Source organism: Castor canadensis, chromosome 16, assembly GCF_047511655.1.
Source record: "Castor canadensis chromosome 16, mCasCan1.hap1v2, whole genome shotgun sequence".
Classification (NCBI taxonomy): Eukaryota; Metazoa; Chordata; class Mammalia; order Rodentia; family Castoridae; genus Castor; species Castor canadensis.
This window is the reverse complement of record NC_133401.1, coordinates 83,989,496-84,002,334: the sequence shown is the minus strand read 5'-3', so window position 1 is coordinate 84,002,334 and position 12,839 is coordinate 83,989,496. Positions and strand designations below refer to the sequence as shown.

Below are 12,839 nucleotides of genomic sequence, written 5' to 3'. Positions count from 1 at the left end.
TGTGACATGTAGTAGACACCCAACTCATCTTTGTTGAGGGGCACAATTGTGAGTTGACCTTGAATCTGCCAGGGTAAAATATCTGAGTGGTACAGGACATTTGGAGTGAGCAGCTCTTATTACTTATTACCTTTCACTCAGTAACTTTTACCATCAGGGAACAAATCAGCATCAACTCCTGCAGTGAGAGATTCAGAACCACAGCTGGGGCACTGGGATTTTTTTTTGGAGGGGGGGGTTGGCACTCATACTTTGATTCCTTGAGTCCCTGAGAGATAGGCGGTAGTTCTTTCAGGAAATGATTCAGTGACACTATTGTCATCTCCCCAGGACAAAGAATGCCATTGACTAGATACCTGGCTGGAGGAAACAGTTTCTTTCTTTCTTTTTTTTTTTTTTCTCATTTTAAATTTTATTTTTTTTATTTTTTTTTTCTTTTATTATTCATATGTGCATACAACGCTTGGTTCATTTCTCCCCCCTGCCCCCATCCCCTCCCTTACCACCCACTCCACCCCCTCCTGCTCCCCCCACCTCAATACCCAGCAGAAACTATTTTGCCCTTATTTCTAATTTTGTTGTAGAGAGAGTATAAGCAATAATAGGAAGGAACAGGGGTTTTGCTGGTTGAGATAAGGATAGCTATACAGGGCATTGACTCACATTGATTTCCTGTGAGTGGGTGTTACCTTCTAGGTTAATTCTTTTTGATCTCACCTTTTCTCTAGTTCCTGGTCCCCTTTTCCTATTGGCCTCAGTTGCTTTAAGGTATCTGCTTTAGTTTCTCTGCATTAAGGGCAACAAATGCTAGCTAATTTTTTAGGTGTCTTACCTATCCTCACCCCTCCCTGTGTGCTCTCGCTTTTATCATGTGCTCATAGTCCAATCCCATTGTTGTGTTTGCCCTTGATCTAATGTCCACATATGAGGGAGAACATACGATTTTTGGTCTTTTGGGCCAGGCTAACCTCACTCAGAATGATGTTCTCCAATTCCATCCATTCACCTACAAATGATAACATTTTGTTCTTCTTCATGGCTGCATAAAATTCCATTGTGTATAGATACCACATTTTCTTAATCCATTCGTCAGTGCTGGGGCATCTTGGCTGTTTCTATAACTTGGCTATTGTGAATAGTGCCGCAATAAACATGGATGTGCAGGTGCCTCTGGAGTAACAGTCTTTTGGGTATATCCCCAAGAGTGGTATTGCTGGATCAAATGGTAGATCGATGTCCAGCTTTTTAAGTAGCCTCCAAATTTTTTTCCAGAGTGGTTGTACTAGTCTACATTCCCACCAACAGTGTAAGAGGGTTCCTTTTTCCCCGCATCCTCGCCAACACCTGTTGTTGGTGGTGTTGCTGATGATGGCTATTCTAACAGGGGTGAGGAGGAATCTTAGTGTGGTTTTAATTTGCATTTCCTTTATTGCTAGAGATGGTGAGCATTTTTTCATGTGGGAAACAGTTTCTTAGCTGGGACATATGCTTGGGGCTCATTTGATTTTGACAGTGACCCAACTGCAAACATATAATCTTGCTTATTAAGATAAATCAGCTGCAGAAGAGATTCACCTATTAAGACAAATCCTCCTTGAAGTCCAAATTGTCCAATCCCCCGGGAACAATTTTGCCTGCATGTCCGTCCTTCCTGCCTTATGACATAAGGCAAGCTAACCCCCTTCAGTTCTCACAGTGATGAGTCAGAAGGATATGATCTGTTAGGAGGTGGGGGATGAAGTGTTCAGGTTGGTATGGGGGTGGTGTAGAGAGTATAAGAATTGTTGGATTTGTGGATTATTTGTAAGAAATCTTTAAATTCCTGTGAGTTTTGATTGGTAGCTAACATATCATTGGGCAGACAGAGAATGCAAAAGTAAATTTACCACCTCTCCAGGCTAAAGAGAATAAGAACAGTAATCCACCCTGATCCCAAATCCAATAACGACGCCAAATATAAATGCTTTTTATATCATTCCCTATTTTTAGTTTGACTAATCAAGAATTTGATGAATTTTTTTTTAACATTTCTAAAAAGGCACCATTGATTAGTGCCTTGAGGAGGGAGACAAAGAAACGTAAGCCTCACTGAATACCAGATTGAGCTGTTCCAGTTTTCTTTGGAAAGCTAGCTCCCTGTGTGGCCTTTGATCCTTGTTCTGGATGTACGTCTTTGGAGATTGCTGTTTTAATCTGCTGAGAGTTTCCTGATTCAGAACTTTCCTGAAGCTGTCTTATGGATGCTGTGCGTTGGATCCCATGGGTGCTCTTTACTGATCCTGCATTTCCTCCCTGGCATCTTTGGACTTCACCACTCAGGTCTCATAGCTGGGAGCATCTTCAGCAGTCTGTCCTTGGTTGCTGGCATCACTCTCACAGCATCGCAGAGGGCTGACAGAGCCCGGGAATTTGCTTTTCTCATGGGTGGTCCCTATTCCAGTACTGCCTGAGGCAGAGCTACAAAGACTAGTTCTCTGGCTTAGAGATAGGTGCTTCTTGTGGCCTTAGACTTAGATTGAGACTTTACCTGATTTTTCCCTGGTCCTGACTCCTTGCCTCCTCGTGTCTCCTGGGAGGACTTCATTAATCATTTGTTTAACCTCTGAGTCCTTGGCTCAGCTCTGCTTCTGAGACAACCCAACAGAAGACAGACATTTTCCTAAATCAACCCCTCCTGTTTCATCCAAAAAAATCTAGAATCAAATATAGATACTCCTTTCTAGATGACTGGTAAGGGAGGCTTCAGTCCCTCCCTCAGATTTTATGGACAGAGAACTGGTAATCTTTATGAGTTTTATTCTTTGCACAGCGATATGCCTGTGTCCCAGGGATGCTGGTAAGAGGCATTTTCTGCAGTGTTGAGGAACTCTAAGAAGTAAACCCAACCATTAACTGAGTGCTTTCAGGGCTTTATGCCTTCCTCACTCATTTTGGTCCCATAATTGATGAGGTTGGTAAATATGGAGAAGATAAGGCATGGAGCATTGTAGCATCTTGAATAATCAGCTGGTAAAGTTACTCTACCCATTCAGAAACAAGAATTCGCCCAAGTTTCTGGAAGCTCCCCAGCTCCATTTTGTAGCTTCATAATTTGGGATCCACACCTAGAGTGTATGCCCTGAGAAACTGCCACTTAACACAGACAAGACTTCCCGGTAGCATGGATGTGACCAGGACAAGGGCATTGTCCCCACCAGAGCAAAGAGAGGAGCATCTTCCTGCTCCTGGTCCTGCAGGGGGAGGATATGGGTGAGGACTGTTATTCACCATTGCCCTGACATTGCAGGGAGAGCCCAGGAAGCATTTCAAAGGCTCCTCTAGAATTCAACCACCTTTCAATCCATTTATCAAAGTGTCTGCAGTTCCCGCTCTAAGGTAGATGAAGCAATAATAAATTTGTGAAGAAAGTTAATCTGTGTCCAAAGCATTTTAGTAAATTAAAAAGGCTGGGGGAGGGATGGCTGGAAGGGGAATCTATTGGTTCTTGCCAACTCCTATTTGACTTACTGTCTCCTCAGTAAGTCCTCTTTGGGCCTGGGTTTTTGGATGGAATAATCAGTCAGTTAATCATTTTCCGGAAGCCAGAAATGCACTTTAGCTAATGTACCTCCCCTCTGCTCTCCTTTCAGAGCCCTATTAAAAAGTCATCCTGATCCATAGCTCCACTTCTCAAACAAAATGGTTCAACCATCTTATTTGGGACCCCAGAAAAGTCCAGGACACCTTACACCATTGACCTACCCCAACCTGTGTTTTTTCATCCACTGTTAAAAATAAAAAACAAACAAAGGAAAAAAAATCCCCTTCTGATCTGAGTATTTCCACCAGCCGCTTCCCTGGTGAAGGGGGAGGCACTAAAACGCAAACAAGCAATTGCCCGGAACTAGGCTCTTAGGCATTACGGATAGATTTTGTTATTTTTATTTAAGTGTCAGCTGAAAATGGTGGCTCTTGTCTCTCTCAAGGATCACACTTAACAATAGCTCCGTGCTCGAGCATCACGCTGAGATAAACACACTATTAGGAAGCCCCACAAAGGCCCCGTGATAATTGTGTAGGGATGGTTACCGAAATGAAGCAGCCGCCCCGAGCCCTCCTCCACGCCCCATCAGTAACACCATTAAAGCTGTCAGTTTGTGAGCCCACTGGAGGTATTTATGAAATCAATATACAGCCCTGCAGACTCACGGCAGCGACATTGTGAGCTGGCGAACAGAGGCTCAATGGAAAATGAGATTAATAATATTTATAAGCAGATTGTCATGGGGAACAGATAAATTCCCTACAATCCAAGTCTTACGCAACTGGGACAGGAAAAGTAACAGCCAGGAGGTGGAAAGAAAGCTATGCTTTAGAAACAGGGCTTCTTAAAGTAGGGACAAGGTGAGGCACATTTACGGAAGGACAGAGTGACCAGGGTTTGACGTCTCCCACGCACACCGCCACACTTTCCTGCTTCTGTATGGCTTCATTCATTCCACTGTGTTGTGAACCAGAACTTTTGTACAATCGCCATTCCTTCCCGTATGTTTCTGTTCAAGATGGTTAATGAGTTCCTGGAATACACACACCTTCCTCCAGCTTCCAGCACTGCTCAAAGTCAGTTGTTCAAAACCTTCCTCCTATGTGCTCCCTCGCCTTGTCCCAATTTTCCTCATCAGTCATTTGTCAGACATGTGGTCACAGCTTATCTCCCAGAGCAGCCAAAGATAAGAGCCAAGCCTGGGAGGACATTGGGCAGGGGCTTGGGGGCCCTGGAGACCAGCCTTAGGCGGAAAAGACTGGGTCCATTGTGGCCAGGAGAGCCTCGGGTGCAGCACAGATGCCTGGTTGAAATTGCATTAGTTGGATGACAGGACCCGGGCCCCTTTTCTGGAGGCTGATGGAGAGCAGCTGAGTGGCCTGGGTGACACTGGCTGACCTCTTCTGTCATCGTGGGCTTTGTTCCATGCCCTGGCTCCAGGCTGGAGCCCTGTTCATTGAATCAGGCCTGGGTGAGGGAGCCCACCGCAAAGCTCATTGTATATCTAAATTTACTTACATCAGTTCCAGATGGGGGGAAGTGAATGTGAGATGGGGAGCACCCTGTTATCCCAGCTGCTCTAGGACTCACAGCTGCATGCACCCCCACTCTGAGCTTGCTTTGGAGCCTAAAAGGAGCCCTCAACAATCCCTAAGTGTCATGAGTTTCAGCCAGCAGCTCAGGGCACGCATGGCTTATCCCTGCAGCTGAGAGTAGAAAATAGATGCCCTTCCTCTGCTTCCTGTTCCTTCCTCCTCCTGCAAAGTGTTCCTGCCATGCCCAGGCTCTGTGCAGCATGGTAGCCCGGCCTCTCCTTCCACCTAGGTTTGGAGTGAACAATAAGTTTTGATGAGATATCTACAAAAATTCAGTGTGTGAGTGTCCACTGGTTCAATCTGTCCATAGGGCACCTCAGCAAGGATGTGCTGACCTTGTGACTAGCAAGTTCTCCTTATAGGATTTTGTGCCCAGGAGATAACTGGACAAGTGTCCCCAAGGGTAAGGGCAGAGAAATTTACCCTACAACTTCCTTACACAGCAAAATAAATAAATCAATCAATGACCACCCAACAATCTACAGTCATATAGTGAACCATACAATGGATGCTATGCAACCATTAAAAATGTTGTTGCTGCCAGGCACTGGTGGCTGACCCTGTAATCCCAGCTACTTGGGAAGCTGAGATCAGGAGGATTGAGTTCAAGGCCAGCCCAGGCAAATAGTTCATGAGACCCCATCTCCAAAATAACCAGAGCAAAATGGACTGGAGGGGTGACTCCACCTGCTGAGCTCCTGCTTTACAAGTGGGAAGCTTTACAAAAAAACAAACAGATGTTCTCAATGTAGTAAGTAAAAATTAGTTCATAATAGACTATATTATAAGGTCATATTGGTGAAAAATGTATATATATGTACATCTCCTATTGTTAGCAGAGGTTATGGCTAAGTGGTTAATTTGTTTACCTTAGTATCTGAGAGACTTTCTGTGTTTTTTCTTTTCCAAAGTTATAGATATGTGTGTCTGCACCTATGAAAGTGTGTGTGTGTCCTTTTCTATCTGAAGAAAGCATAAATAGCTAGCAGTGGCCCTGGCCCCATCTTTGCCCCTCGTCCCCTTCTACATCGTCTTCGGGGACACTCCAGCAGCCCATGGCCTGGCCATGCAGTGCTAGCTCGAAGCCAGTGTGGGTGTTTATCAGAACCACCTGACACGTCCTGGACACCTGATAGGTCTTTACAGATTGACTCCTAGCTGAGATCCATACCAGCTGGCTTGAGGTCACAATAAAACAAGTGCATGTTTCGTCTAGCAAAAACTCAGACTGCAAAACAAAACAAACAAACAAAAAGGTCGACACCCTTCTTCAGAAGGGAAACTGAGGCTTGGCAAGGCTTAAACTCTGGCACAAGACTTGGGTTTGAGCCAGCTGTAGACATGACACTGCTCAAAAGCAGCATATTAGCACTGCTCAGGGTGAGATGAGGCGGGGATAGGAGCCCTGTTGTGGGTGGAGTTGTGAAAATGCAATTTGAATTCATCATGCCTGTCGCTAAGTAGACCCAGGAGGCCTCTAGGGTCTCGGGGACTCTAGAGTAAGCTGAAGTGGCTGTCCCCATCAGAAAATCAGATGACCAGGCTGGGTTGCAATCCCAGAGGACAAAGGCCAGGAGCTTGAGCATCAGAGGACAGTCCCCCTCCGACCACCCACCCCAAGGATGGGAGATTGAATGGTATTGACTCTGAGACAGGACGGGGAGGGACACCTTGGGGGCAGGGGCCAAGGGGTCTTCTCTGGGAGGTGGCAAAACAGAGAGTGACCAGGTGCAGTGTGTAACAATAACCCAGAGTCTTGGCTCATGGCCTGGAGGTGCAAGACCACCCACAGCGCCTGCTCCAGGCGAGCTGCTCAGCCTGGTAACCATTTCAGAAAAGGCCGCCTGGGGAACAATGCAAATGCTTGTAGCAGCCCGACCTGACACTAAACAGTCCCCTAAACACTTCTGCCCGACAGCAGAGGCGGGCTCTGGGGGGGTTGTTATCATAATGAGAGGCAGAGAACTGCGTCTTTAACTGGTTTCCCTCTTCTCTCCTTGTTTAGAGATCTGAGCGAGAACCAGATCCAGGGCATCCCGAGGAAGGCGTTCAGGGGCATCGCAGACGTGAAGAACCTGTAAGTGCTGTTTCTGTGGCTTCCTGCAGGTGTGGCTCTCTGGCTCTTTGGCCACAGTGGGTGTAAGGGACAGGACAGGAGAGTGGTCCGGGCATCTTGGAAGATGGGGCACTGTGTTTAAGTATTTTCAGCAGTGGCTTCACAAAGCCAGTTCTTGCAGCCTGGACCACGGAGGCTGCATGGCCTGGGAGAGGCCACTGCTCCCAGGGTCACCATTCTCTTCTGTAAACTGAGGGTGGGAGCCTGGCCCAAGTCTTGTATACAACTAAGAAAATATTGTAAAAAGAAAGCACATAGTGCCTTGTTCATACATCTTCAGTAAATTGGAACCTTGATGTTGATGACAACTTCGACAATGATGTCATTGTCACAATTATGGGTGTCATCAGCCCCTGTGAGAGATATTGGGACTTGTGTCGCTGACTTTTGGGAACCCAGAGTCAAAGCCGATTCCACTGCACTAGACTTTTGTTTTGTTGGTTCTTTACTTTTCATTTTAAAATCGTTGTTGATTGACAGGGAGTTTGAAGAAATTGTAGGCAGGTCATGTAGCACTTTCCCCATTGGTAACACCATAGTCCCATAACAGCACCAGGAAGTGACTTTGGTGCATCCTTACCCCTGTGCACTTGCTATGTGCACATGTGTGAGGCCAGCATGGGGAGCCCCGTGTGACTTTATCCTGGGAAGAGCCCTGTGTCACCAGAGTCAGGAGGCACAGCTGTTCCATCTCTGCATTTTTGAACTTACCAAACCACCATGATGCTTTCCTACCTGACCCTGGTGATTTGGGGCCCCTGCCTTCACAAGGTGGGTGTGTGTGTTTGCCTTCTGACATTCTGCCTGTGCAAGCTGTGTCTGTGGGTTCAGAGCGTGCTTTGGTGAGGGGCACAGAATACAGACTGGTTTGACTGAGCAAGCATGTCTGCTCACCATCCTCCTCCACAGGCTCAAATTCAGTTTGTGAAGTCTGGAAAGAGACTTTTTAAAAACCTACCTTAACCATCACTTTTCCCTAAAAAGAATAAGGGGTTCGGTTTGCTGGCATAGCTGGGAAGCTGATAATGGCTTCCAGATGCGTGCTCTCTGCTCGGTGGTGGCAGGGCCCCTGTGGAAGGCTTTTGGTGTTTAACACGCACAGCACACAGAGAGCAGAGGCATGGGAGGGGGGACAGGGAGGTCTTTTCAGGGGCTCTGGTTCAGGAGGCTGCCTGCTGCTTGCTGTGGGAGCAGGAAAGAGTAGGAGTCTGCGAAGCATGAAGCCCCTTTGCCTCACGTAGAAATAACTTCTGTGCTGGGGCTATTGCCAGTGGGAGAGCCATACACGAGGACCCAGGTTTGATCCCAGGAACTGCAAAAAATAAAGAAAAGGGGAAAAAAATCAACACTAAATAATGACCGATGTTTTCTCACTCAGAGATGGCACTTTCAACATTCCAGACTGCTTTTCTACCATTTTGTTCCTGGGATTATAGAAATTCAAGACTTGGCACCTGAACTCAAGCAAACAGATCAGGTTAATTAGCATTCTTGAATGTCCAGGACGAGAGAAAAAGGGGCCCAGAGAGGGATGGTGACTAACTCAAGGTCAGCCAGCTTCCTGAGGTTTGAGCCCAATGACCGTTTACCATTGTAAAGTGATACATTTGTGGGATGCTAATTTTAAACGGATCAGTTAACAGACACAGTGTAGTGATGTGTAATGTATAATTATCACTGCATTTCTGAGTCTCAGGAAAGTGATTCAGTCTTCCACAGGTTCCCATTAGTTGTTGGGATTTCTTGGGCTGTCCTTCCCCTCTCTCGTAACTTCTCTAACGTGAAGTCTTCAGTAGTTAAGATTTCAAAATTCCTAAGTCACTCTGGTAACCACTGTCAAACCAATCTTCTAGAGACAGTGGATCTAACCGCCGATTGGGTGTCCCTTATCCAAAATGCTGTGACCAGAAAGGTCATAGCCCGAAGGTAATATTTAAATAATTTTGTGCATGAAACAAAGCTTCCTGGTGTGGAATTTTCACTGTGGTGTTGTGTCAGTGCTCGAAAGTTTCAGATTTTTTGATGTAAGGATGGTCTGTCTGCATGTAACACTCAACTAGAGACTTCTCTGTTGTTTAGGTCCCTTGCCGGCCTGTGGTGGTGGGGAGGGGATGGTGGACTCACTGCCTAAAGGAAGACTTAACCCCCCAAAATAAAGGGGATACTTTACCCTCCTAGCCAGTCAGTCAGCGGTGCCCTGTGGGAGTGAACCTTTCAGACAGCAGGAGGATAACTCCTGCTCTCTGGTGGCCTGAGGACAACCAGGAACAAGAAGTAGGAGCACAGGAATGTAAGAATGGTCAGTGAAACGAAGATCAACACCAGAACTTGGGAAGCATGGCAGGGTGCAGGGAGGGGCCGTCAGGACTAGGGAAAGAGTGAGACCCTCAGCCTGGAGGTTAGACAGGGCTGTGGCAGTCTGGCAGAATTATGCATGACTTTCACATGGGTGCGGAGTCTGTGACCTTTGCTACATGCCTTTGACAGTTCTGAGTGCAGGCTCCACCTCTGTAACCTGGGAACAATAACTGGACTTCCTTCACGGGGTGTTGTGAAGGTTGATAAAATGGTACCTATGAATAAGTCAGTACCGTGCTTGACACAGGACGGTCTTTAGAAAGTTCTAGTTACTGTGCTTCTGTGTTTCTTTGTTATGGTAGAGACTTCAGCTGGGCTGGTAGCATGATTAGGGTTCCCAGAATAAACGAAGCAGGTTAGTGTATGCAAAGTGTAGGAGCAAAACTGGATGAGGTGCATTTCCAGGAACACATGCAAAGACATCCCAGGGGACTTTTATTTAGGAAGAGGGACCAAGAACAGAAGAAGGTGGAAGAAGGGAAGGCCTGGGGGCAGGCTGTAGTCCAAGGAGGAGTCAGAGCTCCAGCTCGGGAGGGAGCCATCAGAAGTAAAGCAAGGAGGGATTCAGAGAAGTCAACGTGGGCCACATCAGCAGAACTTGGCCACCAATGAGTTATTAGAGACCAGGTGGGGGATGAAGTGCAAAATGCTGACTTCCAAGCTCAGACCACCCGGACAGCAATGGCAGATTCTCACAGCCATTCATCTGCGTACCCAGGAAAATATTTTTGAGCACCTGCTGAATGCCATGGGTGTGATATCAATAGATCTTTTAGATCTTTGAGGTCTGCCTCTATGGAACTTCCAATTCCACAGGGATTGGGAGGTGAGGAGGTGAGGAGGAGCCAGGCTTTAGTTGGCCAGGAGCTGGGCTGTCATCATGTTGGGTGTGAGGTGACCCTCAGGCTTCCATGGGCAGTGTGGACAGGTGGCTTCTGTCTGTTGGGAAATCAATGAATCTGACACCCTGTCTTGTTCTTGCTGGTGGAAGGAATTTGGTAAAGCCACACCACATCTCTGGATCTTAGCTTCCTTGGCTTTGATAGGAGGGAGTTGGACCCAGCAAATCCCACTGTCATAAGAGAACATGTCATGTGGGTGACAGGAGCAAATTCTTGGAGGGTGAGAGCATCTGGGCAGAGGCGATAATGAAGTCGCACGTTTAAGTTTGCACCTGTGGGCTGGGGTATAGCTCAGCGGTAAGGTAAGCACCCGTTTAGCCTGTACAGTCCTGGGTTCGATTCTCAGCTTCACATAATGAAAAAAAATCCATGGAAATAGGAGATACTTTCAAAAATTAAGCTGCATAAAACACCGCTGTGGGAAGGAGCTCGCCTACCTAGCCGATGATGGACGCAAGCTTTACATCTTGGGTTGTAGGCCCTCTGGCTTCATTCTCTCTGAGAGCCAGGCCCCAGACCTTCTCCTTCACATCCCAAGGGCTCAGGGGACAGAACGCCATTCTGCTACCTTAAGTAAATCAGGAGTGGGAGATGAATGACCAGAGTTCAGGGTCAGGCGCCACACCAAATGACATGTGAAATGACATCAGATCTGGTTCATCCACGACACCATACACCTTATTATGACAAAACCAAGGATTGCGTGTTTCTTCTGCCTGCCCTGACATTCCCCTCCAAGAAGAAAGAGACTTGACATCCCCATTTTCCAGGGGATACAATTCTTTCCAGCAGGGTGTGTAATTTGGTAGCAGCCAGCAGACAAAATTAGATCTAGGCCTCCCACCCAGCCCGCCATTAGCAGCACACCCGGCCATCTTTGGGATGCGAGGTATAGATACGTCTGTCTGTCCACATCCCTCCCATGTAGCCATGCTGGCCATGGAGAATGAAGAAATAACTAGTCTGCTGTGAATAACCATTCACGCAAGCAAGAGGCATGCACGCCACTTTTATCAGATCCAAGAGAAGGGACACAGGTGGTGTCTGAACCCTGTGGCATTGGGGGGCTCCTGGTGAAAGGACTTGGTGCCCTGCTCCTCCCCAGGCAGCAGAAGGAAGCCCCTAATGGCCTCCCGTTTCCTCAGAGAAGAGAAAGAGGAATATGCTGGGGACCCCACTCCTGGGATTACTGAAAGCTGGACTTGCAGGCTCATCCATCCTCAGCTGCCATGTGGATAAACAAGAGGAGCTGTATTTAAAAAGAGACAGCAGTTATGTGAACAAATTGATCTGGTGATGAACCATGGAGTGGCTTTCCTGTATTAAATGCCTACTGTATGCAAACACTTGTGAGATACTGAACAGAAGAGACACAGTGAGAAAGAAAAAGAAACAATCAGGAAGACAGAAGGAATTAGCGAGCGAGAGAGAGAGATGACAAACCACCATCCAATAAGGCATAATAAGAAAAAGACAAAACCTGGTTTAAATTGTTTTAAAAAGAAATGTCCCCTTGCCTGTCTCTCTGGGCGGTTATGTTTGTCTGTGTTTTTCAGTTTCTATTTGCGAGGACTCTGTAGGACATGCATTCCAGAAGGGAAAATCAATATCCCTGTCTCTGCCAGCTACCAGAATTTGGAATTGACAGTTTCAAAACAAAGCCGGGCAGGTGGCCTTTGTGTCCTTTAGTTAGTCTGAAGGGCTGCTGCCTGGTCTGCTTTGTGCTTCCTGAGGTTAACAAGGGCTGTCTCCGCCCAGTGAGCAGGCAGTAATCTCGTGAGAGGGTGAGGGAGGTGTGGGGGAGGTCCCCATACCTTTGTAGCGTCTCTGTCTGCTAATCTTGGCAGTCATTCATTGTGTCAGCACACCTGGAGCAGTGTCCACACTCCTGGTCACACCCCACAGGCTCACCTCATGTTTCTCAATCATGCTTTCACTCCTGGACCACCCCAAGCACCTCCCTGCCTCCGGGCCTTTGCACCTGCTGCTCCCTTTGCCAGGGATGCTACACTCTGACCTTCTTCCATTCTCAGCTTGGAGTTGCCTTCCCCAACCCTTCTAAGGTAACATCTCGCCCCCCACCTCCACTCCTCTCCATCCCATTACCCGGTTACATCTCTTCAGAGCGCTTATCACCCTCTGAAACTGTCTTATTCATTCATTTGCCAGCTTGTCTCTGCCTGGCACACATAAACTCTGCCCCCATAAACACAGAGCTTCTTCCGTCTCCCCTGCATTCATGCAGTTCATGGCACAGACTCGAGTTGACTGAAACCACAGCAAGTGCAGGAAGGTGTCCATTCACTCCCCAAGTTCTTGCTGACAGCCTGTTACATACCAGAAAT

At 47.1% G+C, this 12,839-nt stretch overlaps 1 protein-coding gene across 1 annotated transcript in view; it reads left to right on the top strand.

Annotated features, from left to right (window-relative positions):
* Positions 1-12,839, top strand: part of Slit3 (slit guidance ligand 3) — a 557,919-nt gene that overhangs the window by 362,275 nt on the left and 182,805 nt on the right. Inside the window, exon 5 of the mRNA XM_074057753.1 lies at positions 7,124-7,195. Coding sequence (XP_073913854.1) covers positions 7,124-7,195 — 72 coding nt within the window. The remainder of the gene's footprint in view (positions 1-7,123; positions 7,196-12,839) is intronic.